The sequence below is a fragment of the Lissotriton vulgaris genome, chromosome 9 (assembly GCF_964263255.1).
Source record: "Lissotriton vulgaris chromosome 9, aLisVul1.2, whole genome shotgun sequence".
NCBI classification, from domain to species: domain Eukaryota; kingdom Metazoa; phylum Chordata; class Amphibia; order Caudata; family Salamandridae; genus Lissotriton; species Lissotriton vulgaris.
In genome coordinates this window covers 1109038372-1109065903 of record NC_141697.1, presented here as the reverse complement: position 1 = coordinate 1109065903, position 27532 = coordinate 1109038372, and the positions used below count along the sequence as shown (strand labels likewise).

General features: G+C 40.4%; 1 protein-coding gene across 12 annotated transcripts in view; it reads left to right on the top strand.

Moving 5' to 3' along the window:
- Positions 1–27532, top strand: part of MAGI1 (membrane associated guanylate kinase, WW and PDZ domain containing 1) — a 1125105-nt gene that overhangs the window by 1031664 nt on the left and 65909 nt on the right. For 6 of the 12 annotated variants that reach the window (XM_086939091.1, XM_086939089.1, XM_086939095.1 and 3 more), the window contains 4 exons: positions 7989–8080; positions 11139–11331; positions 14506–14805; positions 20875–21078. In XM_086939091.1, the coding sequence (XP_086795217.1) occupies positions 7989–8080; positions 11139–11331; positions 14506–14805; positions 20875–21078 (789 nt within the window). The remainder of the gene's footprint in view (positions 1–7988; positions 8081–11138; positions 11332–14505; positions 14806–20874; positions 21079–27532) is intronic. The other 6 variants (XM_086939093.1, XM_086939090.1, XM_086939096.1 and 3 more) reach the window with 2 other exon arrangements.

Genomic DNA, 27532 nt, shown 5'->3' with positions numbered 1-27532 from the left:
ATCCAGCAGAAAGCTGTCTACGTTCTGTCAATGCTCTTGCCTTTAAGCCTTCATGAATGTATGAGAGTCTTGGCGTGGAGGATCCTGGGAGTTAGTCTCCAGGGAAGTACATAGGCTCCGAAAAGATGCAACAAATTTAAGTACGGAATGTAGAAAAATACCAGCGGTAAGAACCGCTCGCACATGCATGCAGAGTTCTGCCACGAATTCCTGTTAGCTGAATTCAGCAGCTGCCCCTAGCAGCATCACCTGATAGCAGAATGGCATCTTTCTAAATGATGCTTCCAGAGCATTGATCTGTGGCTTGTGATGATGGGTAAGTGTTAAATGCAGATCATTCAAAGAATCTGCCATTTGGTGTAGACCATGGGTGTTGGAAAAAAATAGGAATGATTTGGAAAAGCGGACTGTAAATGGTTCTAAAATAATTACGTTTGTGCATGTGTCTATGAAGACCAAATTAGAAAGGCAATGATCACTTATCAGACCAACTGATAAGAAGCAGAAAAAAATGAAATCTGGCTTAAAATTGCTTGCCAAATTGGCCAAAATGCATATTGAACAAGGTTAGACTATGATCAGTGTCGCACATTGTGGGTCATGTGTGACTTCATTGTATGGTTTTTCAGAATTTCCATTTTCCTTTTGTCCATAGTTACCCTTTTGCTATGAAGTGAAGGTTTTTGATGTGTAATTCTTCATCGCGTTTACACCCGAGTTGACATGATTAGTTATAAGCATTAGTTTTCAAAGATCTGGCTGTATTTCCATGGGAAAACTGGCAGGTTAAAACGGGAAAAATTTGTGTACGCCTGTGGAAAAGGGGGAGGGACTACGAAAACTACAAGGGGGCTCACATGCAGATCCCTTTTGCGATCACAAACCCTCCAATTTGAAAATTCACAGGGTTTGACACCTTGAAGGCTATTCTTTATGTACAAAAGAAATGTTCAGGCTCAAAGATCCTTTCCAAATCATAACCAGAAGGGGGCAAGAAGGGTTACCCTCTATTTCCGAAACTGATAGGAGTGTATCAGTGGTTAATGAAAGCAGGTGTGGTTGCAAGCCAATTAGTTGCTACCAACCCCTGAGCTCTGGCGGTATTTGGCTCGCAGAGGGGAAGGAGGCACACCCCTGTTTGAGAATCGTGTTGGCAGCCTCATGGGGAGAAGGCTGTAGTGAGGGCCTCCCCCTGAAGTTCTCCTAAGCAGATTTTTTTTAAAATTAAAACAGCACTGGCTCCTTTATGGAACATCGGCTGCTAATTTTTTCATAAAACCTGTTTGCTTTTTGGAATGCAGTCATAGGGATGGTGATCTGCTGTCCTTGAAGCCATCATCACTATGATTACAGCCAATCCCAGTGGGTCGCAAATTGTGACTTGCCTAATGAATATTAATAATGCAAATGATTCTGAGACCCTCTACGATTCGGTATTTTATGAACTGACCAATTCATACATAGTTTGCGTCTCAAAAAAACTATTCCATTTGGTGTGTAATTTGCAACCACATTTTGCAAATGGAATAATAGTACATCCAACCCGAGAGAGAGATATAGTTTTGCAAATCAAAACACCGGAAATGTGTATGTTATCCCTATTCCAACATGCAAAGCTTTGAAAAAAGGTGATCATTTTACTACATGGAAATACTAAAGTATGGTTATCTGTAATTCTCAGAGGAGAAGTTACAGACGTGAGCTCCACAGCACTTGGACTACTCCTAGAAGTAGCAGGAGGAAATTGTAGGTCTGTTCAAACTGGTTTAGGAAAGGCTGGAGAAGCTGCAGAATAAATTATTTTCATTAACATAGCTTTCATTTGAATTCATGCTCTATGATTTTATAATCTTTTTGTCGAATCGTTAAACTATCAACTGCATTACCAGGTTGACAACACACATTTTAAATTTATGAAACATCTAACTTGTATCTACAATCGGCAATAAGTATCATGGCATGTTTTCATCAACTGAATAAGTCAGAGAATGATTTCCTTAGAAGAACAAGATGCATGGTTCTGATGAATTAGATTGAATTTGAAATGTCAGCAGTTTTCAAAAAAAGTTAATTTAATTTTTTTAATCTTGCTCTTCGGTTTCTAAGTCTGACACAAATTTGAAAAATGCTTCTTTTTGGCCTGATTGTACACAGAAAAAAGCTCAGTACACAGTTCTAATAGTTGGCGTATTTTTTATGTCAACAAATCAGTTGGGGGAGGATCACTTGTCCTGAGTAACCAGGGTTTTGTAATTTAATTGTTTTTGGTTCCGATAAAAACAACCCTCATTCACATACCAAGGCTCGAATGGCGGTGTATCTTGAATCTCCGCCCTTGTTTTAGCGACGTGACAGCATCATCATCGGGTTTAGTTGTATGCTTCCTCCACCCGGAGGTGAACCACTGGTTAGTGCAGTAGTGATTAGAGATTTTAATGAATAGGGTGCTTGAATAAAAAGGCTTCTATGTCCAGTGAAAATGAATTTTAATGAATACTGGAGTGAAAGTCTGGTTAAAAGAATGTGGTGTGCATAGGAAGCTGTATTTAGGGGGCTTCGGCACTTACTGTTGTCCATAAAAAGGTCGACATGTTTCAGCCATTAGTTGCCCTTAAAGGGTCATGTAGGCTTTCTTCAGAACCTAGTAGCTATAGTGAATAAAGAAAAAACAGGAGAAAAGGACCTTAATTTGTAGGTAATTTCTTGGAAATTTTTTTGGATTGTGAAAAGGCCTTAAAGTACCTTTAGCTGATAGTTTTGACACCTCCTCAGGTGTTCTGAAAGCGCAGAACCTGCTCCTGTACAGGTCCTACACGACGTGTGCTGCCTCTGCTTCTCAGATCCCGGAAAAGGCTTTTTAGGGCTCGCCTGCTGATGCGCTTGCGCATAGCTGGCAAGCTATATTGTGGCTTAAACAGAGCTTAACCATCTCGGCGATTTGTTGCAGTGCCCGAGAAAAACAAGCTCAATGCGCAAGCGCATTGGCAAAAAGCGCATGCACATCAAAGCCGCCAGCCTCCTCAGGCATCTCAAGCTTCCCCCAGCCGGCATTTCTCCTCCCCTATTTATTCACTGCACAGCTGGCCGGCATATCAAAGGCTGCTGCTGCCGTGCTCGCATTTCTCCTCCCCTTTCACTGCCCAGGCCGGCCGTACTTTCACTTTTCAGGGCCGCCAGGCCGTGTCTCGCGTTTATTTTAACATGGCATCTTTTTTTTTTCCTTCCTTTTCTGACTCAAAGGGCTATATTTCTGATTCTTTTATGCTTTACAAATAATCGTGAGACCTGTTTTATCACTTATTTTTCGTCTGGTCTCTACTACAGTTTGTTTAATTCTATATGCATCCTGTTTTCGCACAGCGCCCTCTTCTCTTGTTCTCTTCCTACAATGGTTGTGATTTAGTCATGCTATGAACTCAGGAATTCACATTTACAGTTTTTCTGTGTTTAGTATTGGCATTTCCTCAGAGCGGAATTGAACGCACATTCCCCATCGGTGCATGTGATTAACTTCAGCGTCATATTTTAATGTGCATTCATGGGGAAGAACATTCAGAATTAACATTTTAATCTCGAAGAAAGACTCATCTGTGCGGCATTTAACTTTTCAATGGTCTTTGTTTCCGTGTGCATCGGTGAATGTATTTAGCGTCAGACTCATTCTTCTGATCCGAGATAAAGCACCTTTGATTAGACACTCCCCGAACAGCCTATGAAAGCAGACGCCGTCGGTTCCCTGCATATGCAGAAGGCAGATGAAGGCTTTCCCGCACTAATCCGCCCCTCCACCCCACACCCTCCAAATGGTAGTTTAGTGTGCTACTTAAGCAGTAGATCTTCATACATATTTATTTATCGTTGTTCTTAAGCATCCTTTGCCATTGCAAGTGAAAGTAAACACACATTTCCAACTTTGATTGCAGCAAACCCCCCTGTGATTCTCAAGTGGGGGCCCGCATGGTACTGTTTTGCAGGGGAATGCACGCCAATCTTGTAAAAAACATTCCGTCTGACTAACGACCTGTGGTGGCGGAAGGGGGTGATTCTCAAAGCTATTTGCTCCTTCACGCTTAATTCACATCTACAGTTTTTCTGTGTTTTGTATTGGCATTTCCTCAGAGCGGAATTGAACGCACATTCCCCATCGGTGCATGTGATTAACTTCAGCGTCATATTTTAATGATTTTAATGTGAGATGATACTAGATAAGGGTAGCGGAATTTGCAAGCATTAGATGACCTTTAGTGAATGCATAGCAGTCGTAAATCCTGCTCTTTATGCATGTAAACGTGTGATACGAGCGCAAATGGCTTTATGAATTGGGTACTTAGACACAAGAGGATTTTTTGTGAGTAAGTCCACTGCCATGGACGGGGAGTGAGCGTTTCGAGACAGGAATACCATGAACGTTTGTAGACATTCCCAAAGTAACTTGTTTCCGGTTATTCACAAACACCACCCATTTCCACTCAGATGGAGTTGTACTGCAAGTTCAAGGCTGAATTAAATCACCTTTCCCGGTGCAATGGGCAGGAAATACCCCCACATCAGCGCATGTATAAGGGTAGAAGTTTCTCCAGAGGCGTAAAATCTTCTGCGCAGAAACGCTTCTAATATTCTCACCAAACAATAGTGAGTAAAGATACTCCACTGCCCACAACAGAAGAACTGAAATGAGGGATTCGCGGACCCTCTTATCTCTCTGCTCTCCTTACTCTCACCACTCTCCCCTCCCTCTCTCACCTCCCTCTCACCTCAATCTCCCCTCTCCTCACTATCCTCCCTATCCCCACTCCCCACTCTCCCCTCTCACCACTCTCCCCCTCACTCCCCTTTCACCACTCTCCCCCTCACTCCCCTCTCCCTCACTCCCCTCTCCTCACTCTCCTCTCTCCCCTCTCTTATTCTCTCTCCCCTCTCTTCTCCTATCTACTCTCTACCCTCTTACCTCTCTCCTCTCGTCCCGCTCCCCTCAGCACCACCACAGCATCACTCAGCGCAACCACAGCATCACTCAGCGCAACCATAGCATCACTCAGCGCAACCACAGCATCACTGGTTCAAATATGTTCTTTCAATGTTTCAAGCTGTTTTCAAGCTGTTTTCAAGCTTTCACGCTTTATTACAAATCACAAAAAGATGTTAATATTTTACTTCTGTTCTTGGATTTTCGTCACAATAAACAACACTGAACATAATCTTCACAAAAGTTATTTACAAAAGTTTAAGCTATTGCCATTACAAATTAAATAAATTATTTAAGTATTAATTATTTAAAAAAATTAAAAGCCATTGTTAATCATAAAATCAATACATCTAAGTCACGTAAATACAAAACCTGTTGCATTACAAATGCTATAGGTGTCACATTTGCGAAAATTATAACTATTGCCATTGTAAATGACAAAGCTATTCATTTAGCCATTTAAAAAAATAACACATAAATAAAAAAAACTCTTTTATAAGACCAATAGCTCAAACTTTCCTAATGCGAGCCTATTGCATTTCCAATGCTTCTTTGATGTTGCAACACTTTTTAAAACATAGACCAGAATTTAAATATGAAGTGTGTTTGTTGTTTATTCTTTAATCTTTAAATTCGAATTGGAATTAACCCCCAGTATTCCTGTAATGAGGTGGTCATGGGAATAAATGAATCCAATGGCCTTGAAATTGTAGGCTAGGCAGGGGGCGGCCAGCACAACTCGCTGGTGTGGGGGTGAGCTGCCTGGCAAAAAAAAAAAACCACTTAACTTGCAGCCGGGTCCTGCATCTTCTCTCCTGCTCACCTGTGCCTGACTCCAGGTCGGAACAGGAAGCGGAAGCCTGACTCCCACCCCAAAGCCAAACAGAACGCGGAAATGGAGCAAATGTGTTTGGTCTGAGCACCGTGATACGGGGCTCAGCCAGGGGCTGAAGGGGTGGGCATGTTCTCCATTCCGGCTGTAATGCAGCCTGCTTGTAGAAGGGAGAAAGTACAAATGACTGTTTTGGGCGGCCCGAGAGGGTCGACCAAACAATCATTGCACACAGGAGTCTTATTCCACTACTTCCCCGTCCGTCGCCTCACTCACTGCCGCAGTAGGAGGACAAAATAAAATGATAACTTTCCATTATTATCATTTGTCTTTTCCTTGGCTGCTTTCTGGCTGTGGGGAGACACTCCTCCGCCTTAGCAGAGATGCCACCACTAGGGCTGGGAATGAAATATTAGAATGTGCTTATTTTATTGCATTATTGTTTTTTAAGAGGGAGCGTCGTAGAGTTTTAAATCTGTTTTATTGAAATAAGACGTTTTGGAGTGGCAGAAAGCTCTTAAGCTTTTTTTTAATCCAAGATGAATTTTTTAGATGTAACTCTCTCACTAGGGTTCTTTTCAATTGTGATTACGTTAAGTTTGATAAATTAAGGTTGCGTAGTTACATTATGAGTCAGACATTTTTATTATAAATTTAATTATGGAGTTTGGAGCGTTTGGTATAAAGAAAGGGCATTTGAATGTTTTATGATAAGACTGTATTGTTCTAATGGAATAATTACATACATTTGTTTAATTGAGTACGGTCTAAATAACGTATTTTATGAACTGAGCGTATATTCAGTGACATGGCTACCTTTTTTTGGGAATGCACCCATGTATGTTCTCACTAATGATTTTAGCACTTTGCATAGGTAATAAATGGGATGTAAAAGGTACATTTTTACAGATAAAGTACATTCTATCAGTCATTAATTCAAAATGGCATTTTAGTACCAGTAATATGCCTTATGTTTACAACCCAGTAAATAGTAAATGAACCCAGAATAGTTAGATGCTATTACTTGATGACATCCATTAATTTTACAATTCACAGTAAATGAAATAAGCAAATTCCCTTTTATAACCGAATGTTTGTTGAATTGTAGTCTAGATTACTTGCAAAACCTATACCACGGTTCTTGCAATGTTAGCAATACATTTGTTATTTAATAATGAGGATGTGCTGTTCCGCTGTGTCTGTTCATGCCTGGCCTGAACTCTTTTGCATGTGGATTTTAACCCACGGTGAGTAAGCCAAGCAGGATCTTTCACCCAGAGGTGTGTGAAAGGGAGCGCGTGCAGATTAATGCCACTGGCACCGCCTCTGTTAGTATTCTTTGGTTAGCGATCCATGAAGGCCTTCCGGTTTATTGTTCCTGTTGGTACTTCAGAGTGCCAACATTCGTATCCGAGCAATTAGAGAAGATGAATTTATGATCCTACTGCTTGCAATTAGATGATATCCGAGCTCTAAAAATCATTTATGGTTATGGTTTAGGCATGTTCATGCAGTCTCAGTCATTTAACTCATTAAATAAACGAGCTTCCGAAGCATTAAACTGGTGTCCCATGGTTATAACTGTGAAAACTTGCTCTAAATCAAGCATTTGGACAAGTCACCTCTGGCTGCACCAATGTAAGTGATACCAGTAATAGCATTCCGGGTTGTTTTTTCTTTTCCAATATAGTGTCTTGGGACTACAGTGAAACCACATTGGTTATACCTCCGTCTCTATCACAAGGGCGTGGCTTTGGTCGCAGCAGTGAACCTTGAGTAAGCCAATTGGGTAGACCTGTGGTCACACATTCTCGTACCATAGTCTGTAGCACAGGTTTCCAGTTCGTTCACAGCCCTTCGTTCAGTGTTACTCTGGATAATGATTGAATTCAAAATATCCATCCATTTGGGTGATTGCTGGTGTGAATTACCCCCATTGCTATACTTGCACCTTCAGTCTTCATAATGACCAGTCATTCCTTCCTGGTTGCATTCTTTCTTTGTTCATGCTCTCGGATTTTATTACAGGGATTGTTCATTAGTTTATAGGTTTTAAACCGGTGGCTCGTGTTCATTTTCTGGAAAAAGGTGGGCACTAGATGGGTAATAGTTAATAAAACAAAGTAAAAGGGTAGAGATATTGATTTTTATGTACCCCTGTCATTTCACAAGTAATTGTCTTCTCTGCAGTTCCAGATTATCAAGAACAAGATATTTGCCTGTGGAGGAAAGAAACTGGATTTGGATTTCGGATTCTTGGTGGAAATGAGCCAGGAGAACCTGTGAGTGTTTTGAGCAGTTGACACATTTATTTTCATCTGTCATTTTGCTAATTCAGAATAGAACCAATGCTGCTCATGAAATGTGAATTAACAAAGCAGTTGAATTTCTTTTACACTATGAAAGGTTTCTTCAAACACAGGCAGCCATTCCAGTGCTTAATGAAAGCTTATATGAAAGCAACACAAATGGATGTTTGATTATTCCACGTTAATATCCCAGTGGACTTATTGGGGCTATTCACAAAGGATTACTGGCAAACCCAAATGCTTTTATGGGTGCAGAGATTTCAGTACCCATCAATTCCGCTCTAGAGGTTGGATTTAGAGCATTCTAAGGCATGGATAGCCATGTATATATCTGAACACCCACAAACAATTGCATTTGTGAGCATTCACACATTTCTCATATTTTACTTTCCTGCCACTGTTTTTTAACATCCCTTTCCAGGGTGGTGGGGCCAATTTATCACATCCAAATTTGGTGGGGAGTGTTGGAGAAGCCGTCGGGACCCTTCACAGGGAATTATTTTGTCCTCTACCAGGAATCTGGCTAATCTTTGACTCTGCTCTAGCACTACACTACTGATCTTGTCCTCTTTGTAGAAATTGTGGCTGGTGACTAAGCACAGATTTGCCTGTACACACATGGGTTGATGCATGCTGGTCACACGTCCTCTACTCAAAGCTTTTTTTCTTAGGGAAGTTTATTAAAAAGATAATGGTGGAATAAGTAATATTTTGCATGTCATGCTATACCAAATGATTCATGTAGCACAATGGTAGGATATTCTTGGATTTATACAGCTTCACTCACAACATGCAGAGCACTGGCAAGCAGAGTGGTGGGGAAAGCTAAAGACGATTCTTTTAGTTTGATCATTCAAGAGGGCTGACATAAAGGTTTTGATGTGGAAAGAGCACATTTTGAAGGGTAACGGTCTTAAAATCATAACCTCTTATTTGAAAACTTTGGGCATGCAGAAGTGGCACAGCCCACAGATTTCAGTCCTTTGACTTTACTGTAAGAGTTCGAGGCTACCTGAAGTTCCATACAAGTAAATATCCGTTATAAGGACCTTCTTTTGAGATGACCTCACAGGCATTCATTAGTGACCAGTGAGTTCAAATGTTTCAGCTGATTGTAGTTCACTAGCAGTGGACCTGTGCCAAAGTAAATTGTCCTGGATACTTGTATGTGAATTTGTCGAAAAAAATGTACTTGGTGAAACAGTTCAAATTACCTTTTTCTGATGAACCAGGTTTTCTGTATTCATTCACCATGGCATTCATTATGCTGATGAACCCAACTTGGCGTATGTTCCTCTTAGTAAATTCTTGCTGTTTTACCCCAAATATTTCACTCTTTCTGGTATTTTACTTCTGTTCCCCTTTTTAATCTTGCATCATTTCTTAGATTTTGGGAACAGTAGTACTTTTGTAATCTACATTCATCCTCCACTCATTAGTTCTACCTTACTCCAAGCCAATGTCTAACTTTTTTTTCTTTGTTCTCATTCTCCTTCCTTGGTCTCACTCCACCCTCGTCTCTTCGTCTGCCTTGTCTTGCCCTTGCCTCCTCTGGGTTCGGTCACTTCACTGCCCACATTTTTATCTCCTCCTGATCCCCCTTTCCCTACTCCTTGCTCTTTCTTCTTTCTCTTTGTTTCTTCTTACGTTTGTCATCTCTTCCCAACAGGTTCAGCTGACCTTTTCCCATGGGTACTTAGCTTCTGCTTGAATTTAGTGGGAGTAAAACTGGAAAAGAGACTACAATCGATGTTTCTTTTAAACAGTTTTATTCATTTTTGTTTCACTCTCTTTTTTGCTTAAAGGATATTTCCCACGCTAATCCTCCATCTTTACAAACTTCTGCAATTTCCATCCTTCAATTAAGAAAAGCATTCTAACCAGAATTATTTTTCTCCATGAAATTTGTCGGGAAGGCTTTCTTTATTTTGGTTAATAGCGAAATCGCAAGCCTGTGGTCATTGGGCTGGAGAACTTCATTTCTTTTTTTTAAATCAAAATGGTTTTTACCCTCAGATCATTTCTTTACCACCTGTCGGTCTGCACAAAATATTGCTGTATAGACAGAATAAATTGTATTTTGGAAGTAACCACTTCTATGAATAATCTAGAAATACTAGGAAAATGTTTTATTGGAATTAATTCATGAGCCTCATTGGCATTCATTCTGTTTATCACCAACAAAAAAATAAGATGCCTATTTAGATATATATTTATATGTCAATATATCTCCATTATTGTGACTTTGAGTCTGCCTCCTTCGGTAATGGGCTTTATTTTAATCTGCATCCTGTGTCTCTTCTCCCCATACACTAGGATGCGCGTCACATCTTTTGCACGCCTGTCTTCTCTTCTTCTTTATCGCTGGACCACTGTTTCTGTTCTGTGTACAATGGGGTCACCTTAATCTTTGCTTAGTGCGCCAGTGGACCCTTTCCCCTGCTGTTGTATATTGCTCACACCATGAGAGCAATCTGTCCCTGTTCCCTTGCTGCTGGGATACTGGTCACACTGTGGGTGAAACTTGGTTCTTCTTCCTCGCCTTCTCTGCTGCTGCGAAGTGCGCCCAGCAGTTTCCTCCAGCTGCACACAGACATTTAGCAAAATCAGTGGGTGTACTTTGTAAATTACAGTGGAGCGTTGTCAATTTTCCGTAGTGACTGTTGCTATATAGCAGCCATTTTAAATATAATTTGTTGAATACTAAAAATCTGATGGGGTGCCTGCTTCCGACACCACTTATCATTATCATGCACTAGATGTCTTAGCAATCTGGACAATCAATCTGTGAAAGATAATCAAATTGAATTATTTTTGCCTGCATGTGGACATTTGGAAATGTTCTACATTTTTCTGTGAAAACCATTTCCAGGAAAATATCCTGATTTGTCATTCAATTTAGGTTTGTTCTGTTATTTCATTATCCCTATGAAGCTTTTGCCATTTGTGTTTAGGGGCTAATTTCACTGCTCGCAGCATTCACAGTTGCCGCCTTCATATCCTCTAAAGCAAACCTCTTCTCATCCAACAGATTTACATTGGTCATATTGTGCCAGTTGGTTCTGCTGATGCTGACGGCCGTCTAAGATCGGGCGATGAACTGATCTGTGTGGATGGGACCGCAGTAGTTGGGAAATCTCACCAGCTTGTTGTTCAGCTCATGCAACAAGCAGCCAAACAAGGACACGTAAATCTAACCATAAGGCGCAAAGTTGTATATCCAGGTATGTAAGTGTACTATATTCTGTGCCATTGGTCTTCAAGTGGCCTAACCGAGGTTAGATATCTGTTGTCCCACATTTTATATATTTGAGTTTTATATAGCGCTAGCTAGACCTGAAGGCATCCGAGAGATTTACATGCTATGCAAAGAAATGTACTCCAGCTACATGTGAGGATTTGTATTGTATTGTATTGTATTGTATGTTGGATTTATATAGCGCTTATCACCCAGGGGTCTCTAAGCACTTGCCTTGGGAACCCGTCCTGGCTTTTCCCTGTGAGATAGCCCCTACAGGGCACCCCCAAGGTGAAAGCCAGGAATCCCGCCGCGGGGGGCCGTTGTGGAGATTAAGCAAGCTTAATGCCCAGAGTTGCAGAGTGTGAACCCCTGATTAGGTCAGGCACCGAAGCGAGAACTATCGAGTCCGTGGACATTTGAGCTCAAGAAGATTTGTATTGGTCGCAACAGTCAACCAAAGAATATAGATCAATGCAGCATTAAGGTAGTCTGACAGTCAAAGAAGACACCAAATAATATTGCATTAAGATACAGACTAAGAAATCGGGGGAGAACAAGTGATTTTCTGCTTTTTTTGTTATGTGGTCATTAGGCAGAAGATTGCAGATTCTAGCCTTTCCTGTTTGCCTCCACTATGTTTTAAGATACTTCTGTGATTGGTTTTATATATTTGCTCGTTGACACGAGTAGGGCATATCACCTGTCAAAATTGGAATTTGGTGATATTTTGAATATGTTACAGCTCATTCACCGCTGTCTTACTTCAACCATTTGCATTGGCGCTCAAGAAGAAGCAAATAGGGCGGCCAGCAGACAGGGGGAGCAAGTATTACACAACTGGGCAGCTGGTATTTCATATTTGTACACCATTTCTGGGTCTTGTGAAGTATTGAAGTATTCATATTTGTTGATTAACAGTTACCCGTAAAGGTTTAGAAATGCAGGACATTTTTTGCATTCTCACTTTTTTTTTTTTTTTTTTTTTACTTTCCTGCACAAACCGTTTATGATGCATTGCTTATGTAGGCATTATAGTAGTAAGCTATTGTCTGCAATACCGAAAATATTTTGCACGCATTAGTCAAAATGGAAAAAGTGAAAACTGTTCAAGGCAAATCATTTTTATTAATGTTTGGCAAATATCCTCATGACACTATATATCCTTACTCATACCTAAAATTTGCACCGTTTGGAATGTCATCTGGTAACACGGAGGGATTCTGTTTTGTTTGACATTATATTACAAACTATTGAAGGGATTCTTGAAGTCCCACATGAATTAAATGGGGATTATTTTCTTCTTCTGTGGCATAACAAGAAACGTGCCCCCCCCCCCCTCCCCGTGCCTCAAGACTCCTTGTCTCTGAGATATCCATAGGCTTTGTGCTGCAGTTAACTTTGATGGAGCTATGTGAATTACCTTCTGATTATCCAGTGAAATAGGACTCACGGGTGACTAGACTTGCTCTACAAACCTACTGATGGATTGAAATCTTCTGATTGACTTAAATCCAAATAGTGCCTCAGAATTACATTGTGCAATTTTGTCATTGGGGACCTGTCTAGGTTAAACATGGCAGGTATATATCCATTTGTATTGGCTTTGTTGGGATTTACATTTGTTTTAGTTTTGAACTGTCCACCTAGGAGTGCAAAGGCCATCGTCACCATAGACGAGTCCAGTGTATGCATTCAGTATAAAGGTAACTCTTTTCAGTACTAGATGGAAACTCACAATGGTGTAACGCAAAATGATGGGGCCTCCCTGCACAATGTGATGAGGGGCCCATGAGCCTCCATATCTGACAGGCATCTATTGGCCTTGAGTGGAATGGGGCCCCCTGATGATTAGGGATCCCTTGAAGGGGTTTGGGCCCCCTTGCAGCAAGGGCCTGTTAAGGCCCTGGATACACACTGTAATTCATGCATAACCGTGAGTTATGGCTCTTAATTCACTCATATAATATTCCAGTGTGTTGTGCGTCTTTTAACAATTGGCAGTAGTGCGGTAAAACCCACATGTCAATCAATGTCAATAATTGATATTCGTTATTAAAAGGTGGTGTTAGATGCATGTAAATGCTCCTACCTGTGATTAACACCATTAATTCCCATATATAACGTCATCCCCATTGAGAAAGGGTTCTGACTCTGTTTTGGAATAAGAAATAAAATGCAAACGTGGCTTAATTTTTTTTAATGTTCAAATTGCATTGTTTGATATATCTAGTAAATAATTTTAAAGTGATAAACAAATATTTCCATTTACCCTGTAAGATTTATTAATCAGATTTTTGTGAAAACTGCGGAAAGGAGTTGATAACCTTCTAGCCTCTAAAGCATCCCATTTTTTGGGGACTGTCTTAGAACGTTAGGGGACACCAGTGGAGCAAATGTTAGTAAATCCTGGCTCTACTCCTGGAGCCCACACTTTAAACAGCAGTCCACACCCCTCTTACTCCTGTTACCTACCTGGGTCAACAGCGGTGCATTTTGCTAGCCTTCTAAGTTTGTCCCAGTAATATCTGTGTGGATGGTCAAACAAATGGGCCTTCTAGTGCAGTGTAACAAAGTACCAGTAACGTGGACTTCACTCAGTGATAAAACCCTCTCCTCAATGTCCAAGTCCACAGTTCGCTGCCATTTATGAAAGTATATTGGGATCACAGTTGTTAGTGCAATTTTACCTCAATATTGACCATCTTGGAAAATAGCACTTTTAGTGAAACGTGACAAATTTATAATGAATCAATCCTGTATGTATACAGATGATTTAATGATAAATTTAATGGTGTAAATTGATTTGTTAAAACCTTCAAATATTGTAATTGGTTTTACTGCTGTGAATCCAAGAATTAAAATTAAAAACTTAAAACTTAAAAACTTAAAATTTAGAGGAACATAAAACTTCAAATCTCCACATAACTCGGGCGATTAGAGTTGAACCCGATTCCATTCACCCTGGACTGTTATAAAACCTAGCTTCCTTATGTTATTTTAAGGGTTAATAAACCATTCTACAAATTAAATAATTACCAGCTGATGTACTCTTATTGTACTGCTACCTGATTAAACACCAGTATTTTCATACTATCTATTAATGACGTAATTGAGTTGTCATGTGACCGTATTCCATGATTAAATATTGTCGTTGCAGTTCCAAGCAAAGGCGAGAATGAAGTCCCGCCATCTCCAGCATCTTCTCATCACAGTAGTACTCAACCAGCTTCTTTGACCGAGGAAAAGCGCACACCCCAGGGGAGTCAAAACTCCTTGAACACAGTGAGCTCGGGCAGCGGCAGCACCAGTGGAATTGGCAGCGGAGGAGGTGGCGGCAGTGGCTTGGTCAGTACAGTGGTGCAGCCGTATGATGTCGAAATCCATAGAGGTGAAAGCGAAGGGTTTGGATTTGTCATTGTGTCTTCAGTTAGCAGGCCAGAAGCCGGAACAACATTTGGTAAGTACAACAAAATAAAATATCACCAATACGTTTAGTTGCAAGCAGAGAGAGGTTTATTAAAATGTTTAACTTTTGCTCTGGCCACATTTTATTAACAATAACTGGTATCCATAAATGTGGAAAATTTTAAACAATCAACATCTTAATTGGAAAATGGATTTCTCTTGAGATTTGTCTCTCTCAGCAAAGGAGGAACAGCTGCATTTTTAGGTTTGTGATTTGTTGCACTGGTTTTTAATAATTAGGTTGTTTTCAGCACTAGTCTGCAGTCACAGCCATTCTCTTCTCCTCAACGGATTTGCTATCTGCAATTGAAAGAATGCCCTTTAGATGAAATTGTTAAAATGATTTGCTGTAAGCAATTGAGAAAATGTCTAAAGGATGAGGAAAACTGTTCTATAATTACATGGGCATTAGGCCATACTAATGTTAAATATTAATTGTAAATATTTGCAAGTCCCACCTCTTTAAAGTATCACCTAAAATATTAGTTACGAGTGCCAAAGTATGCCAATTTCTTTACATTTAATAGGTGAACATTTTTAAACGTTTCACTTGGGGTTCCTTGGAAGACAGCCTTTTCTAGAAAAATATCTTAAGAAATGCGGCCCTTTATAAACACATACTTTATAAAATCATGCAAAAACATTATTTAACTCTACTTCGACCCACATATAAGAAATGCAGGGGGCAAAAAGTAGAGCAGAAACATCCTTTTCGGACATGTCTTCCAACCATGGCTACGTTTCCAGCCTTGTTTCTGGACTGCTGCACTTGGTGGACCTGGCCTTTGAGACTGCAATAGCCATACTATTCTTTTTAGAAAGAAAAGGAACACATATTAAATACAGAGCAGGACTTTGGATCGGTTGACTTCAGCCATTGGGCTGTTAAATTATCATTCAGGTTTTCCTTCTGCTCACCTTACTTAGCAAAAGCCCACTCCAGTCACAGGCTACCCCACTGTGAGTGAAGGGATTTTGCTTGTATTTAATATGAACCAAATAGTAGTCCCTTTCAGTACCAGGGCTGGTGGCACAATGTGTCTTTTCACTTTGTATTACAGTTTATTTAAATATATATATTTGCTTAACTAAGTTTTTCCTTTTATTTTGTAAGGGCCCAGCATCTCCCAAAGTATAACACAGAAATGGAAATGTGCGGCCTTGTTAGAATAGGGCCTCCCATCCTTTACTAGGAGTACAGTATTCAAGAATCATTCGAAGATGGCTACCAATGGATTTGAGCTACCAGTATGTAATGATAAACAGTGAATTGCGTTAAAAAATATTCAGTGTTGATCATCAATGTGGGCACATGCTGCCATCTTTGGAGGCATACAGAAACACTGGCCCAAGACAGTCGCTCATTCTGTGGCCAATAAAAGCCAGACCTGTTAGCTTTGCCAAAGCCGGTTTTATTTGCATTTACTCAGTATATATTTTTATTTGTTATTTACACTTCCAGCCTAGGGCCTGTGTTAGTTTAATATCGGTAAAGTTAACATTCCTTACTTAACCCCTTTGCTGCTTCGAACGTTCCGCGCCAGTGGGGAACATTCTATTAAGCGGGCGGGGCCGCGTCGGCCAACGGACGTGCGCAGCACTACCAAGGTAGTGCTCACGACGGCCGTTGGCCAACACCGGCAGCAAACAAGTTTATCAGCGTTGGTGTATTGAGATCTTGATTTACTAATCTAAAACAGAATAGATTACAAAAGGTGTATCATCTTGTACTTCATGGTAGTGGGAGGAATAGGAATCAGAACCCAGAAATGATAGAAAACCTTTTATGCCTCTTACTGTCTGCATAGGAGATATGTGGCATCCATTCAAAAAGGTTGCAAACAAGCTGTGCTCCAGGGGAGGAACAAACACAAGAAGTGGAAGTGAGTCCTTGTTTAAGGAGCAAGCAAATAAGATTGAAACTAGCCAATCAGTGATGAGCAATGGGCTGACCCAAAGGACACTGAAAGTATTGGAATTGTACACAATAGGGCTCCCAACAATAGAGAGCTAAAGCAGTCAGTTGTCATTCATATAAGAATTGCTTGTGTTGGGTTTTCAGTTGAAGGAAAATGTGAGGAAGACACCTTTTCTGAGATTCATAGGCCCCTTGTAGACTTGAGTTCCCTTTTCTGATTTTGGTACACGGTGTTATGTATTGTTTTTTGTAAAGACCATAGCCTCTTTTGGGGAGTCCTGTAATGTTGCTGTGGACAACTCCCACAAATTCATATTTTGTTTATTTTTGAGCTTGTGGGCAATTTGTCTTCACGTTGCTTTCAATACCCTACTAACACCCCAGGTTGCTTTCCATTCAGATTTGAGCATGGGCAGTCCAGGGAGCAAGTACGGTTTCTTGTAAACCGGAAAATGCCACCTTAATTAAATAGGGGTCTTGTGAGACATTGCAAAGTAAATATGTAACCTATTCAAGAAGAATTATCTCAAACCTCAAGCACACAATGAGGAATATTTGTAAGGAGTGCCACAGTCTTCTGTGAGGGGTTGACTTTATAGAATCTGTTGTTAAATTGTTATATGCCACGAATATTGAAATAGCCATCCCATAGTTCTCCAAGAATGCGAAAGAGTGGTAAATCACCTGTCTTACACCCATGTAGCCATGTGCACACCACACAGAGTCTAAGTAATCACAGAAGGCAGGATTTGAAACATTTGATGGTGTTAATATATCCGCCCATTAGGACTATATTTAGTCTCATCAACAAATGGTCTCCTGGATCATGTTAAGCTTTGAGGCAAAGTTCAAACTGCTTATGTGATCTGCCCAGAACAGATGTTCTCTCGAATACTTATGGCTTTATGGATGCTTTCCTGCACTACTTTCTCTCTGCCCTATTTAATTGTTACAGCACAGGCACCTGCATCCTCTGGCTTTCCGTTTTGATGGCATTTGTTCAACTGGGGTTATTCACATGTATGGTTAAAAGTAAGATTAATTTAGCCCAGTTCGGCACCTCTTTTGCAGAATAATGCGACTGGTATCGCCCATGTGCTTTTCTATAAAAATTAACAGTACTATTGTGAAGTCATCAGGAAAATGTGAAGAATGGATTGAGTTGGGTCAATCATCTCGAGTACTGTCTAAGGGCATCGCTTTGAATGCAAAGTATTCAGCACAGCTCACATGCATTCAGGATTACCTCGGCTTGCAGACAGAGAGAATGTGAATGTAAAGCAATCTCTGCAATAGGTTTGCTTTCTTGAATCACCAGGACGTCCAGCCTCCACGTTTGGATTACAGTCCTAGATTTGTATCAAGGGACTTTCTTCTGGCATTACCAAAAAGATTCAGCTACTGGTTTTCATTCCCATGCAGTCACTTGCTAGCGCATGATGGAGGACAATAGACCTGATGAAGAGCATCATTCCAGAGATGTTTTGGTAAATTAATGATGCTGTTGAGGAACTGCCACGTACAACATTTGACTTCTAGTGTAGCTCTAGTGCAAACCGCATCTTCCATTTAGCTTAAATGAATAAGCAATGTTGAACAGCCACCAAAGTAGCCACCATAGATTTGGATAGATATTTATTCCAAGAAAGCATACAAGACTGTTGTATCTCTGCTAAAGCCTCAATGAAGCACTTAGAATGGTTGAAGCCAAAGTGAGGGAACCTAAAATGATAATTAGAGCTTCTGATGGGAAATCTTTTAGCACATGTTGTGAGGTGGATGGGGAGACGCACATTCTATTGTGTAGTAGTATCTCTGGAACTTCATGAAACAACATTCTCTCGGGCTATAGTCTTGCATTTCTAGGAAGTACTTATTCAAAAGTGAAGTGATGCCGGGACATCTGAAGGATTTTGGAGGCCCTGGGCCAAATATATTTTGTGGGCCCCTGATCAGAACACCACTGAATTTTATGATCCAATTTCAGCTTTTTCATGCCCTTGTTAGCCAGGTCACTGACTCTGCAAAGCCACATCAGTACACATTCTAAATGTATTTCAATCTAATATTCAGGGATAGTGACTGTCTTTTCAATATCATAATATAGCAGCAGCTCGCTAATGTTGTTGAAAATGATCTCTGCAACCCCCTGCCATTTTTCATATGTGAGGTCCCGTTTCGATCTAAAAGGAACTATTTTATGGTTTTTGCATGGTATTGAAAAACATACGCACGAACTCCCCACACATTACTTATATTAAAAAAATAATTACATGATAATAATATTTAAAATTTGTTTTAGAAATCATTCACGGTCATCAGGGCAGCACTGTGTGGAGAACAGAGCCACATCTATCTGGGGGCCCCTGAAAGGCTGAAAGGCTGGGGCCAGAGACCATTTTGCCCATGCCCTAAAACCTCTCTGGGTGCTGTGATTCACAGAGGAATAGGTGGGTGTTCAGACCATGGATGGCAAGGCATGTATAGTACTTGTTTGTTCTGTACTATACCTTGCACATGGATACGGATTTATCTACTTAAAGGCAGCGTATGTTCAGAGGCAATAATTCTCCAGGAAACCTGCTATTACTGAATAATTAGTCAAACCTGTCGATTAAATTAGAGGCAAAACTTCAGTAGTGGGACTAATTGGCCATATTTCTCATTAAAATGTGTTGGACAGCTAAAATAATGGCATCAAATCAGAAGCCTATGGAAAGGGATTTAATAACCGTTTACATTTTATTTATTTCCGAAGACAGCAGACCACCTCCGCAGTGTTCCTTTTTCACAGCTAATATGCTAGTATTATATTTTGTATAAAATGCTTTTGAGTTTAAATACATAAAACGTTGTATAACTGGAGTATTCTATGCGCAGAATCGTCATGTGCACAATAACATGGTTTTTTCCTTAATAAAAACGCTATGGTTCTTGTATCTGATTGGGCAAGTGATTAGTATGTTGTGTTGATAGTCCTGTAATAGTTTCATAATTATGTGACTGCGAGACTACATCTTTCACGAGTTCACTGGGCCTCAATTAAGACACGCCTCCCCTTTGTTATGCATGACTCACTTGTTCCCAAGCTTATGCAGTGCCTTCTGTTTTTACCTGGTCTGTGTCTACCTTTAACACTCCGGTGGGTTATGGCTTTCCTAATATTTCTCTCATTCGTAATGAGAAACTATAATTTGTTCATCTCTGTAAGCATTACTGCTGGCCGTGGGCTCTTCTCCCTTACCTGATGTAGAGTGATTGTCTTTCTAAGGAAAGAAAGAACAAAACATTGGCAAATGCTTGTGCAGCTTTCAATACCTCTTAATAGCACTACTGTAGCACCCATTGAGCAGCGCAGCCTTCATTAAATATACATGTAACATGGTAATTCAATATTTTCGTCTTGCAACGCTTGGCTGCTTGCTGCACGCGGCTTAACATCTGCCTAGCCTGCGATTCGCAAGTTAAGACTGCATGTTAGCCATGCAAGGCCCTCCCTGAAAAGTCCCTTTTGGATATATGTTTGCCTCCTTTAATTGAGCAACATGGATTTAAAGTCTTTTAAGAAATATTTAAACCCTCTTATGAATATGACAAAGGCACATGGTCAATGGATTAAGTAACCAAGCCAGTAAAATGTGAAAAATCTACCCCATGTAATCAATCTAAATTCCCTTCCACTCAGAAGAAAACCAGATGAGGACTTCCAGGAATGGTATCGCCATTTAGTCTAGAAGAGATCATTTTGGGAATAAAATACAAGTTGCAGGTTGTTTGCTCTTCTCTAAAGCATCACTTCTTGTGGTGCTTTTGTTACAGTTTAGAGCTCAATGCACACAACAACCCACCCACAGATAATTAAAATCTGTCTTCTATGTCACTTTCCATATTTTTTTTAAGTTGGCTCTTCTATGAAACGAAGAGCTTGGGGACCACAGTATTCTGCCGGTGTTCCTTCGGGTAGCATAGCGACTTCCGCGTGATTGCCAATGTTTTGACAACCCGCAACAATTACTACCCTTTAATAACGTGTTCTGAATGCCTTGATTGGTTAACCCCTAACCTTCTCTTTCCCTTTTTAACCCATTTCTCCTTTCCCTTTCCACATACTACTGCTTAATTTAAAAACAATATATACAAAAGCAGGAAATGCATGTGTGGCCATGCCCCACAAAATAGGTCGAATTATCGAGGGGAGCCCAGCAGACCGATGTGGGAAGCTGAAAGTTGGAGATCGGATCTTGGCTGTGAACGGATGCTCCATCACCAACAAATCCCATTCCGACATCGTCAATTTAATTAAGGAAGCTGGAAACACAGTGACTTTGCGCATTATTCCAGGAGATGGTAAGTATATTATTTTACTATTTTTTTTACATTTCATTCCTCTTTCTCAGTAACATCAGGCTCCATCTTCTTCACCAGTTTTCATTAATATATGCCTTCCTCCTGATAATGCTAAAATTACAACTGAATACTACTTGTAGTAAGCCATGGTGTTACTCTGAGAGGAAGTTGGTGGACAATTGCGGTCTTTTGCTGAAATAGTTTAGTTAGACCTAATTCTTCAGCCATCCATTTTTTTGTTGCTAATCGGTTTCCACTTATCTATATTAAGAAAGATACTAGATCGTAGGATTTTTTATTTTTTATTAATAATAAAAAACAATTTGGGCCACGTGTTTATTCAACTGTTGTAAGTCGCAAGGGTATACCGTGCCCTCGGATGGGACAGATAATATTCCATGGCCATGGCGTTACAAACAGATTGTTTTGCTGCTGCTCTGTTTTCCATCTTTTATAGTGCGACTTAGCAGCACATCTGTTAGCTAGAACTGTTATGACCATTTCTTTAAAAACATACGTTGAAGCAACTTTGTCTTTACCCATGCGTATTACTCTCTCACTACATGCTATTGCCTAGCTTGTGGTATTTGTCTTCCGCCTATGTAGTGTTTGCATTGCCATGCATGTGGGTCTATTTTACACCTCAGAAGTACATTTAAGGCATGGCACATTAAAATCTTAGACACAGTATTTTTGTTTCCGCCCTACAGGCTTTTAAAAAAATGTTTTAGTCTGTACTCAAAGTGCAAGACACATTGTTTTTTCTGTGCTTATTTTTTTTTTGTCACACTCTGTTTGATCTTTTATTACTCCACCCTCATGATCTATTGTATCAAATAGCTTTGACAAATGAACAACCTAAGGGCAGAACGCTTTACTGTCTTTGGAGGGCCTCTGTGTTTTAACTGTGAGCACCACGGTCTAGAATTCTCTTTTTTCATGATAATATATGCATTCTGGATCACTGTTTGAACTAAATGTATGTGATAATGATCCTCCGCAATAGAAGTACCAACAAGTTTGTGTGAGTTGCGGCTCCCCTGAACATTTTTGGAAACTGCATCTCTCTGTACCTCCATGTTTGATATAAGCAAATAGACCACTGTGAGCTCTGGAACAAGGCTGGACGAGTCTGGGTCAGGTAGAACATAGATTGCCTAATTAACTTTGGGTTTTGCAGCCCCAATTCTGCTTCTTGAAAGTTTGGTATTGTCCCCTCCAGAGTTAATGTGGAAGACCCAGCCTAAGTGTGTGTGTGTGTACATCCAGAATTGCAGTTTGAGTATAATCAGCTAGGGCACAGGAAAACCTTTGAGAAGTGTATTGGTGGTGCTCTAGTTATATGCTGAGTGCCAGCAATGAGTGTAACCTTAGCATTGTTTGCTGGCTTAGCCTGATCACAAAGCCCATTTTAATGTTTTCTATCCTCTTAGTCTTACTTTGCTATTCCCTGAGTGGGACAAGTTTGGAGGGAAAGGTTGCAATATAGCGTGAGAGTTGCATCCCTGTGCTCTTAGCTGCCACGCATTTGGAGTCTAGCATGGAGAACTGCATTTCTCTGCAGGTACCAGCGAACATCCTTTAGTTGTTTTTGACCAGAGAGAGTTTGGATGACTGCAAACTTTAACAGTCCAATATTCAAGAATGCATGGATGCTTTGTTTTTTGTGGTATGCAACAAAGAAAAATTCTACTATAATATTAATTTAACTAGTTCTAGACCTATACATTTATAATCTTGTTCCTGGAAATGTCAAGTCTTGTTTTGATTCAGAGGACAGAATTTTGTCTAAAGACAATGACGATTTCGTCATCAAAATCTTGAAAAATATTTTCAAACTGTAGGATTGAATGTGTTGTATTGTATCAGATTTGGAGTTACTTGTTGTAACTTTATCTTTGCCATCGATTCCGTTCAGTGCCCCACTGTCTGTTATCTAGGTTCACCTTATACAAATATAGATTACATATGTGCAATGTTATAACTGGTAATACCCTGCCTATGAGCATTATTCAGAGCAAATTGATTTGTGCATATTATATTTCTTAGAGATGTGTAATAGGTGTTGAAACCAAATGTATTCTAGTAACAGTAAAATCTGCATTTACAGTGCTACAAAACAGGGAAACGTCAGTTGTAAAAGATTATATTTTACATCTTTAATACATAGCTATTGTTTCCACATGAGTGGTCTGAAGTTATAAGGCAAGTTCCTTTCCAGTTTTATTTCTGTGTAGTCGTAAAAACACAAGTGATCATTTGTATCACTTATCACCCACTTGACTGCTTTGCAGCCACCCAATTGTATTATTTGTACTGTATGATCTACTGATTTACTTATTTTGACTTTGTTCCCTCATGTACCCTCTGTATTGTGTGAACTATCGATCTACCTATTTGACTTTGTTCCCTCATGTACCCGTTCTATGTAAAGCGCTCTGATATCTGCAAAGATCTTGTCCGCGCTATATAAAACTCTGAAAATAAATAAATAAGTATCTACTCTTGAACTCAATTGCTCCGTTACCTGCGTCAGTTTCACCTATGTCACTTTCTTGTTAATGGAAGGTGCAAAGGTCATTACTCTTTCATATCAATGAGTGAAAACTGGTATCTCGCACACACCACATAACCCGGCCCTGTGATTGGCAGCATTACTGATACTCTTCAAAGCAACGATGAATGAAGTGACCTTTAATATTTTTATGGTTGGGGTTTAACCATGGAATACCTCAGAAATACAAAAAATGTATTTTCTTTAATGAAGACACATACTTTATCGTAATGCACCTCCTTGTCTGCAAAAGTCTTCTGATTTCTCATAGGAGCACGTGAATGTAGTGCAGTTAAGTCCATTATGCAGTTGAATTAATTCTTTAGTTGTGTGAAGCAGTTTATTTATCTTTTGAATGTCAATTTTTTAAAATTGTATTTCTATTAAGTAGAAGTTTTTGCATATCGTATTATAAAATAAAAAAATCCATCAGAAAGCAACGTGAAACATACAATTCATATACCATTAACCTAAAGCATACAGCAGCTAATTCATTAAATCGGACACATATCTCCATAGCTCTGCAAATTTTTGTATAGAGCCAATTCTTGCCACATAGAGGCTGTCAAATAACTTCACACGTAACTTATTCAACCATTAGGTGACAGTAGGTACATCCCTAGATTTCCAATTCTGTAATATTAGTGATCCAGCGATCAGCAATGCGATAAACACAAACTTTTCTTGCTTTATGGTGATATCAGTGAATTGAGGAATAATTCCGAGTAGAGCCCCATAGGGCCTATGGTAGTCTGAAGCTGTTGAATTAAGATCTAAAACACCTGCTCCCAGAAATATTAAAGACTAAAAAATATTGCAAATAACCGAACAGAAGTGCTTGGCCAGGCTATGTTGTACCCCATGGACATCAGCCCACCACAAATGGATCAGGGCAATATCGTGTCTCCTCCTTGTTTAAAAACTAACAGATTTGAGCTCATTCTGTTGTTCATTAATGTGAGAGCATTCCAGTTTAAGGTTCTGAATAATGGTAAGGCCTCCCGAGCCCCTAGATAGTGTGGCCAGATCGTAAATGTCTTCTAGAACATTAATATCTTCTATGAAGCCATAATAGCACTTCTCAGTGAAGCTCCTTTGAAGTAAGCACCCCTGTAACTGCGGCATTTGCTGAAGCGAAAAATGAATGGGAGATGAAGCCTGAGATATTGAGCTTGGGTGCCTAGAATTTGTGTTGCATGCTTTTAGCCAGGCCAGTATAGACCTAAACTAAATCATGCTATTAATATGATTGGCGTTACAGGAGGTCTCCTTTATAAGCTAAGTGACCATATTCCCTTTTGACACACTTTTTGATTTTTTGCAGCCTATGCACAACTCCATTTATACTTCTTCCAAATTGCTAACTTCTAGTCAACATATTTGAAAAACATTTGAATGTACCCCTATTAATTTTTATTACTTAAATGCACCCCCACTCCCTTATGTCACTCCCCAGGCTCTTCCAGTCCTGGTGTCCTGTGATCCCACCACTACCCGCTCCCAAAAAAGGCCTCCCAAGGCAAGTTTTCCCCATAACCCCCAACCTGGAATGGCTGCCTTGGTGGAGCACCCAGGGCTGCTTTCGTTGGCAATAGGGGCATTTGACCAGGGGCTTCTAATTTTGTGGCTAGCTGGCTTTTTCCTTCTTACCCTGTGTTACATCGCAGTCGATAATACCACCAAATAGCATTAAGAGATTCAATTAGCTGTGTACTTGTATACATATACAACATCATAGCAGGGCCACAGACATTGCATGGATCTAATATTCACAAGAAATACAATGATTCTCAAATCCATATTGTATGGTAATGAAGAGACTGATCGATGGTACTACTAATCTTCAGTTCTTAGGGGGGGGGGGGGTCAAGAACCTCCAGGAATTTCACTGCAGATGGGACTGAAGAAAAAATGTGAAATAGTCAAATTATAAATAAGCTTAAATTTGGCCTGTTGGATCAGACCTGCCCGTACTTTCGGGAATGCCTCAATCATGGACTTGTATTCCTTACACCGGTGAGCAGTGGATAAAGACATATGAGAGAACATATGAGAGAACATCTTAAACTAATGGTTGTCTGCAGTTTGAAATGCTTTAGTCTGCAATGTTTCGGTGAATATTTGTTCTTTGATACGATGGCCGCCAACATTTACGAGAATCATTCTGGTATACTTTGGATTTAAGAGCACATGGCCAGGAACTCTTTTGACACACATAATTGTGAAGTTGCTAATTGTGGCTTAACACCTTGGCTGCTAGGCGTTTCCCCCCCCTGTGCTGGAAATTGCTCCTACTATGTATTCATGACGAGCTCAGCTCGTCATCAGCACAGCTCAACTGTGCATCATGACGAGCTGAGTTCGTCATCAGCATCGAAAGGGTTAAGGTTCAGGAATTACATATGTTTTTACCACATACGCTATTAACTTGCCAACATTCTGGTTTTTCAGACATGCCCATGAATAGTAGATTCGACCTATGAGCTCTGTCTTCCATTTCTTAGAGTTTAGCCCTTGGGTCACCAATTTCATTCTTGGACCTTGCTGCCAGACTTGCTCATTGATTTCCTTCTCCTTTTGCAAGTTTCTGTTAAAATGTACTGCCATAGCAAAGCTATTGGCAACGAGGCAGGCATAGGGGCAGATGGTGCAAAATTGGTTTCTTTCTGAGCATCTTTTAGAGGTACCTCTGTCACAGGTTGACCGGATTTTGCCCACCAATGACCTTATGAAGATCCATGAGAGGATCGCTGAGCTCCTGGTTATTGGGATACAGGCAGGAAGCTTCTAAAGAATGATCTATACCCATCAGCAGTGTTGCCTCATTGCGAGATGAGGTGTTGCGAGCTAGCACGTCATTGGCTATAGTGTTCACAATGGCTAGCTGTACAGTAGGATACACAGGAGATGGCCTAGGAGGATGCGAAGGATGAGCAAAGATCAGGTATGTTGCGTTAGAAGATACAGACAATGCTTGGCAGGACATTGGCCATTACTGAGCATGAACTACTGTGGTTGGGGCTTGAGATGGCGATTCATCAGTTGTACCTGCACCAGCTGAGCATTGATCAGCAGCAGAATCCATACTCTAGGCACCACAGTCCCCAGTTGTTTCAGACAATTGCAGCACTGGAGCCGGTATAGTGGATGTCTCAATCACATGTGAGTTGACATTTATTTCTGTGCACTGATGCTGAGCTCAAACTGAAACAAATTAAGTCCTGGTGGGTTTGTCCCGAAAACATAGTTGTAGATTCCGGTTTCCAAGTCTTTTTGCGTGGTCTCGCAGTTGCTGGACGATGCTTTTGACCCTTAATAGGTTTTATGAGCAAGCAACTAAGGTGTGGCCCGTCCCGAAGGGAATACCGCTTTATTGGATCTAATCACCACTTTCCGGCTGCCCTTGTGTTATCAGATGCTCCATTCGAACCTCAACCAAGGTGCCACAGTGTACGCCCCTGAAGCAGTGCAAGGTGCACGCAGGAAAGCCTGAAAAGCCCCCCAACCCTCCTCCCCCCTCCCCTGAGATGAGCCGGTCCTGCAGCTTCCATGGACCCAATATCCTAAGAAGTGGTGTCCAATACACCACTCTGAGAGGCACAACCACCTGCTAGTTTTGCTGGTTTTGCTGCCTTGAATAAAGTCCTATATCTGTACCAACAGTATGAATAGTGGCATTGTAAGAATATGCCACCAGAAGATAGAAAATAATTGTCGTATTTGGATGTAAAAATCTTTAAACCTAAATCTGCAATTAACGCACCTGCATGCTCTTACTATTCATCATGACATCTGACCCCTTCTGCATCCGCATCACTTTTCTCCATAGCTCACTACCAGTTGCTGCCCACAGAAATGCAAGGGCTCTGAAGCTCCAAAGATCTGGCACCTCATATGCCC